Source organism: Pistacia vera, unplaced genomic scaffold, assembly GCF_008641045.1.
Source record: "Pistacia vera cultivar Batoury unplaced genomic scaffold, PisVer_v2 Contig1427, whole genome shotgun sequence".
Lineage (NCBI taxonomy): Eukaryota > Viridiplantae > Streptophyta > Magnoliopsida > Sapindales > Anacardiaceae > Pistacia > Pistacia vera.
The window spans coordinates 33,816-41,148 of NW_022195497.1; the positions used below are offsets into that span (position 1 = coordinate 33,816).

General features: G+C 34.1%; 2 protein-coding genes across 2 annotated transcripts; one reads left to right on the forward strand and one right to left on the reverse strand.

Moving 5' to 3' along the window:
- LOC116123515 (extra-large guanine nucleotide-binding protein 1-like) lies at window positions 1-2,464 on the reverse strand. The gene is made up of 4 exons (XM_031409276.1): window positions 2,290-2,464; window positions 1,569-1,801; window positions 977-1,143; window positions 1-881 (listed from the first exon to the last, which is right to left on the reverse strand). The coding sequence occupies exons 1-4, from the start codon at window positions 2,408-2,410 to the stop codon at window positions 302-304; spliced, it is 1,101 nt and encodes a 366-aa protein (XP_031265136.1). The 5' UTR covers window positions 2,411-2,464; the 3' UTR covers window positions 1-301.
- Window positions 2,465-2,473: 9 nt separating this feature from the next.
- LOC116123513 (proteasome assembly chaperone 2-like) lies at window positions 2,474-5,998 on the forward strand (the record flags this gene model as incomplete). Its single annotated transcript, XM_031409274.1, has 6 exons — window positions 2,474-2,627; window positions 2,701-2,759; window positions 3,355-3,473; window positions 4,042-4,279; window positions 4,800-4,923; window positions 5,673-5,998. Coding segments are annotated over 6 exons (774 nt in total), but the record flags the coding sequence as incomplete, so codon positions are not given.
- Window positions 5,999-7,333: the final 1,335 nt, after the last annotated feature.

Consider the following 7,333-nt stretch of genomic DNA (forward strand, 5'->3'; position numbering starts at 1 on the left):
TGGACAGAAAAAATAGTGAGATAATTGTTTCACTTTGCTAAATCTGCAATTGCAGACAGCTTTGATTCAGCTCTATGTATAAAAGAATCTAACTTCCAAGAATGATACATTCATCTTGTATCCCAGTTCTGTATTTCCTTATGTATCCAAAACTCCGAATCCACGTGTGTGTATATAAGTATACACTATACACAAGTATTTGCTCCAGAAAGTTAATAAAGCAAACACTTTTACTTCTACTGCTACTAATCTTTCTAATGCATGTAAGATTTAGAAGCATTTTGTTTATACTGAAACAAAATCATGACGATGAGCTTGCCTCAAAGTCATATGACGACTCATTGTTAGTGTAGTTGCATTGCTCTTCGTCCCAATTCAGAATCTCCCTTGCATATCTAAGAGCTTCGTCAACGGTCTCTTGCTCCAACCCGGTAACTAGTGAAACGAACAACTTATGATCAGTAAGGGAATTGAACAATCTCTTGAACTGCAATGCAATGTAGTGGAAAGCATATTGAGCCCGAGGAGCATTGTTATTTCTTCTGCTGCTGCTGTGGTAATTGTGGCTGATAACTGGATTGAAGTCACGGAACCATTCACATTTAGTGAGAGGAGACTGTTCAAGCTTTTCCTCAAGTATATCAAACTTGTTAAGTAATAGAAGGAAGGTTTTATCTTTGAAGGTTGGATGAGTTATAATCTTTTCGAAAAGTTGCCTGCTGGCCAACATCTTGTTAGTCAGAACTCCATTCTTATCTTCGAAAAACTCATCATAGTCAGTCAAAGAAACACAAAACAGGACAATGTCAACATCTTCAAACATTCCTAGCCACTTGCAGTTCTCTCCAAGGTTTCTTGGACGCACTCTAATGAGTTGATGCCTGCAGTTATTAAGCAAGAAATAGTAAGTAAAGATGATCAATTTAGTATTCATTGCTCATACAAGTAAATTTGAGTGCAGAGATTAGAGAGTAACCTGAGTGAGGAGTCATAATTCTGATATTCTGATTCAATGGAGCTCTGATGTGGTGGCTTTGGAAATAAAAATTCCATGCAAGACAGCCCATTGGATGAGGTAATTCCCTCAGCATACAAGATATCGAGATCCGAGGGTTCATAGGTTGTCCTTGAAATCTCAACAGCCTGAGAGGGAATATAACTTTAATATTAAAAAGTAGAAATAATATATTACAGGTCACAATAATCATCTCTCCTTGTTCAGATTTCTATTTCAGATTAACTTCCACTTTAGCTTCATCAAACAATTGTCATGTATATATTCAAAATAAAGTAAGATATTAAAGCACATAATTAATATTAAGAAACCAAAATACTCATATATTTGGTAAGCAGCAAAATTTAACTACACAACACAGAAAGTATGTGCATTAATATTTATAACCTATATATGGTTATACAGGAAGCAATTGAACATCGATGGCAAACTAGCAAATCAAAGAGACTATGGAGACTTGATGATGTTTAAAAAAAAAAAAAAAAAAATGCCCACAACCTATCAATTGTTTGTATTGAAATAAGTAGACAAGGACCACAGAGGGACATCTCACCCGTTCTAGGAAATAAGTAGCAACACTGGGTAGCATGTCTAATTCATTCCTCCGGAGGTATGTGGCTTGGAAGGCTGCATCCTTTGACAACTCCTCAACAAACGGTGCATATTCACGGGTAGCCGCTGGGAATATGACTTCCAAATTATCAGACGCAATGACTTTGAGAAGCCAATCTGAAAAAGCTTTCAGTTTTGGACTGATAGAATATAATGTTTTTTCATCCATCTGGCCTGTATTGACGACATAATGAATAAATTCAGAATCCATTTGATTAAAAAAAAAATCTAATCTGAATTTCTCCACGCTAAAAATAGTTAAATTTAGTTTGATGAAGTTAATCTGAAACTTTTAATCATCAAATCCCGCTCACACCACGGTTTAGAAGGAGCTAACCATGTTTTACAAATTTGGAGCATTTTTTGGTACCACATGAATGAGGTGGAAATACAATAGCACATGAACTTGGAAAGCATTATATGAAATATCTTTTAATGCAAGAGGCAGGAGATGGATCATAAAGATCAGAACTTTCAAGAAAGAGAATATATGTTCAATACTTTAACAGAAAGGATATAAATATCTTAAAATTGCAAGTATCTAGGGAAAGCATTTTCATGTATCATCTGCATGCTCTAAACAAGATCTGATGATATCATTGAAAATAATTATCCATACAAGCTTAATGAAAAAGAAAATTAATAAAATTACAAGACATTACCTGAAGGACCAGGCTGATCAATAACCAGTTTTTTTCTTCTTTCAATCATACATTCTTCTTCAAATTGCTCACGACCCTCAAGCACAATACCAATATAGCGATACAAATTGCTTTGAATCATGACCTTGATATTTTGACGCTCATCTTCAGAGAAAGGAACATTGAACAGAACCTTGGCCTGAAATANGGAAATGTGGGCCAGCTAGCTGTTGATCTGCTCGTATCGTCCACCGGAGCGGAAACAATCGGATACTTGGACGACCCCTTCGTGCTTCCTTGTGTTGGCAACGACGCTTATCGGCCGAGTCCACGTGGCGACCTTGCTCTGCCTCTTCAAGGTTTATTATTATCCTTTTTTTTTTTTTGGTGATTGTTGAGTTCAGTGTTTTATGATTGTTTTTGTTTTTGTAGCTTATGAGTCATCTTCTAGCGGACTGAATCTTGTCCAGCAAAGATCTCCAGTTATTAAGGTCTTTTCTTTTTGTAATATTAAGCTTCAAGTTGATGATTTTTTATGTGTAATGAATGGCGATGGGTTTATTTCAGGGGAAGTTGAAAGGACTAATTAGTTAATGAATTCTATTTGGGAGTTGAGTATCTTGAGTTATGAATATTGAGATGAGTGTAGTGCTAACTTGTGGTTGGAGAAAAAAATTGCATGGTAGTGTTGAAGATACTGTGATATGGTGTGCTTAGAATTTTGAGTAAATAGAGCTTTCTATTGAGTGGGGTAGAAAAGTTCTGCTTTTTAATGTAATCATAAATACTTTGATCATTTATACGCAACTAAGAGGAGTTTAGATGGTGAAGATTATGGATGACAATGTAGTATATTCTCATAATCTTTTTCTTTTCCCTAAAAATGAAAATGAAAAAATGAGGAGCAACTTTGCTTATTCTCTCAGTGGCTATCCTGGATGAGGGCTTGAGTAAAATGTGTGGTTTTCACTAGAAATTTAGCTGTAGCATCTAGATTAACCTCTTGCTTCACTTTGTGTTACAAAATAAGACTTTACTTTTTATCCTGAAGTATACAGGCTTATTTTCCTGATGATTTTTATACAGGGGATGATGGTTGAATATGCTAAGAACTTGGCAGACTTTGCTGCTGCTAGTGGAAAGAAACATGTCGTTGTACTTTCTGGCTTAGACTTTGGGAGGTTGCAGAGAATTGATATGTCAAGGTATATATATATTTTGTAAAAGTAATTTTTTTCAGGTCTTTTATTAATAAGCCTTTGGTTTCTAGGAAACTAAGCATTTCAAGGCACCAGGTCCACCAATTATTAATCTTTGAAACTGAAATTTCTACTTATTGGGTTCTTTTACCTGATTTGTCAGTAGATGGCAAATGAAAACAATTTTTGTCTGGTCTCTCGTCCCAACTCCAAGAGCAAGTGATCTTGTGTACATTTGATAATCAATGAATTTGGATTTTGTGTATGTTAAAGCTAAGTATTGTGATTCCGAATAGAGCATTTTAAACAAAGTTTTCCAACCAAATATGCATTGAAAGAAATCTCTGAGAAATGAATTTAATCATGATTGAAACCTGCTTGAAAACAAAACAACTTTTCCACAACAGTTATGGCAAGACTAATAAATTGGTGGTGTTCTATATAAAAGATTCTCTTGTGCGGGAGCTCTTCAGCAACCAGATGATACTGTGCTTGTAGTTGCTTTGCATTTTAATTACAATGATTAATCATTTTGCAATTGTTTCTTATCAAAAGCATTTTGTTGTCATATTAGTGGTTTGCAGATATATTACTTATCTAGCAAAAATGATGATGGGACCGATGACGACTGTGAACAACTTGGATGGAAAAGACTGCAGGAATACAACCCACACCAGAGGTGTTGGGAATATGTTAGCAATTTAGCTGAAGGAAACTCTGTCGAGGACGTTAGTTTGCCACTTGAAGATGAACTAGAAGAAGAAGACTACTATCCAAGTTTGCCATTTGCTGCGCTATTTTCATGTTTCAAGGTACAAATTTCAAATTATAATGACCAGTGATTCCTATCAAGTGCTGCTTTTAATTTATATTCTTTATTTCTTTTTCATTTCATCATTTTTGTAATTCTTTTTATTTCTTTCTCTTAGTCTTTAGGGTTGCTCCTGGCATGTGAACAAGTTTAATTTCTCCTTATCGTATACCACTACTAATATTATATTTATGACACTTCTCTGCTTGAAAATCATATGTTGCTGATGTTAGTGCATCATTCAATTGCAACACCATTTTTTTCTCCTTAGGAATGAGTGAAAATAAAATTTAAACAAATGCAAAAGAGTAAACTTGTGCGCAGGTAGTATACTGGATAAGCCTCAGGCACTATTTCAAAAAGACAAAAAAAAATTACAAAATCAGTCAAACATTAGTTTGAACATTAACAAAGAGTCAGTCACATGTGCTTTGCAAAAATTCAGGACTGGAATAGAAAAGTTGTTTTTTTACTCTAAAAGCAAATTTGACTAACAAGAGTTTCTTGGTTTACTGAATCAGGCCCGAGGTTTGAAGGTTACATGCTTGTTGTGTTACTGTTCAGAAGGGGACAATATGTCTGAAGCTTTCCATCTGGCTGAGGCAGCAAGCAAACTCTTGAGGTTGAATCCTGACAATTTTCATGGTGAGTCTTAGTTTTGAGTTGGATACTAGCCTATATTCAATCTCCATGCCTCACCAATTCTTCTCCCTCCCTGAACGAATAATAAACTTCTGAGGTAGTTGGAATGCAAATTATTGGCCTACCACTTGTTGCTCACTCATTTATTGAATTGAATCTGCCAGTTTTGTTGTAATCTTCATACATGCATCAATTTAAGAACTTGCAGTATCATTTCTTCATGCGATGCTTCTTTATGCTCACAAATGACTCTAGTATATAAGCCTATCATTGATAATTGGTAATCACCTGTCCTCTTAATTCTACATGGCTAAAGTCAACCATGTTTCATATGATTCGCTTGGCACGAAACGTCCTGAATGGCATTGTGTGAATAAAAACTGAGTTCTCTGGCCTAATACCTCGCAAAAAACTCCTGTTTTTCCTTTCATTACAACCATTTCTGAATAAATTTCTGGATATCAAGGTTAAATATAATTATTTTGCAACACAAACGTGCAATTCTTTGTCATATATGTTTTATGTAATTCATATATTCATATTGTTATCATGATACCGTATTTGTGATTGAATATGATTAAGTTGAAGTTTCAATTGACATCTTTTTATTTTCTCCTAATATAATGCTATTGATCATCATAATGTATTTATTGCATACAAAAGTTAAGACTTTCTTAAACACGAGGATACCTCTGCTATAAACCTGCTGATTTACGAATCATACTTACATTGCACTAATGGTTATTTTTCAGGTGATAATGGTGAGAAATGGATCATCCCATTTTCATGGATGACCGTCTATGGACCGCCTCCGGATATGTCTATCTTTTAGGCGTGATAGAGTTGACAATCTGAGTGACTAGTTATGTTTAATAACATCAACATAGTGATGGTTGTGGTGAGTATTCTCTCCTGGTTTGTACTCTGAATATCTTTACAGTCGTTTGGTCGAGAGAAAGGAATAGTTAGTCAGTTGAATCAGAGAAGAAAAAGATCTAGTTGATAAATTTTAGTTGTTTGTATATTCGGACAACAATTTTCTTTCGGGTTGAAAAGTACCAAAAAAAAAAAAAATTTAGGGTCTGATTGTTTTAATATTTTCCCCTATTCTATTCTTAATATTAGGGGTGTTCGGTTCCGGGTATCCTGTATTTTTTGAAGGAACCGGAACCGAAACTGACAATTCCTTGCAATTTGGAACTGGAACCAACAGTTCAAGTTCCTAGGTACTTAGAAACTTAGAACTGGAACCTGTAACAACGGTTTCGGTTATAAGATATATGATCCCCCAAAAGTTTTTAAAATAGCAAAAAAACCCTTAAAAACTTACAAATACCCCCCACCTGGCACTTGTTAACAAAAATAAAATTATAAATTATAAATTCGAAATTACAAACTCCGTTACTTTGTAAAGGTAGATTCTCAAAAGTTAAACCAACTTACTTTAAAAGTTATGAAATAAAAATAAAAATGTATTCACGATATTTTTTCTGCAAAAGTTTTTATTAACCTTCTTACTCTTTAATTTTATTTTATATTAGTCTCGGTTCACGGTTCTAGTTCTTAACTATAGGAATCAGTATTGGAATCGTACAGTAACAGTTTCAAAAATTTGGAATCGGAATCTATCTGTTGACGGCCAGTTCCGGGTAAAAACCGAAACCAAACCTTAGGTGCATGTCGGTTTCGATTCTAATCAATTCTTTTGAAGACTCCTAATTCTTATCATTTCCAAAATACACACTTGTTTCCTTATTCTAAAAATATTGTTATATTTTATTAATTATTTTTAATCCCTTAAGTTTGTTAATTTAACTAAACACTTCCCAAAAAGTGTTTAGTTAAATTTAGTACGGACCTGTACTACTTTTAAGTGTCGTAACAAAGAATCTCAAGTCATCGATTCCAATTTGGTCACTCTTATCCCTCTTTACAGAAAATGTTAGACCGTAGTTAGTCGTGAATGACGGTTATACTTTTGGTCGTTGACGATCAAACACGATCAGATCTAACTATTATCTTACTAAAAAAGGTTATCTCGATACACGACTGGTCATATCCAACCAGTCTTACGTCAATACGGCGATTTCGGCCACTCTCTGATAACGGTGGTCGGTTGTTGATATTTAATAGATAGATAAGGGTATTTTTGTAATTTTTAATATTTTTATTACAGAAGTGTTTAGTAAATTAATAAATTTAAGAGGTGTTTTTATTAAATTTTAAATTATATCTCGTTATTTTTATCAAACTTTTACTTTTTCAAAAATATTTTCCAAAATACTCAAAACAAACGCATCATTTGATTTTGATTTTCAGACTTCATTCATCTACCATTGGTTACCATGTGGATCATAGAAGTAGTCGTCCTGCAATAATATTCCTCTATGAAATCGTATTGGACTAGAATAGC

Bases quoted from the DNA above. Each gene is read 5' to 3' on its own strand.
- LOC116123515 (XM_031409276.1), bottom strand. From the start codon at position 2,410: ATGATTCAAAGCAATTTGTATCGCTATATTGGTATTGTGCTTGAGGGT. The intron at 1,802-2,289 runs GTAATGTCTTGT...TCGTCAATACAG, and splicing joins TGATCAGCCTGGTCCTTCAG to GCCAGATGGATGAAAAAACA. The intron at 882-976 runs GTTACTCTCTAA...TAATAACTGCAG, and splicing joins AATTATGACTCCTCACTCAG to GCATCAACTCATTAGAGTGC.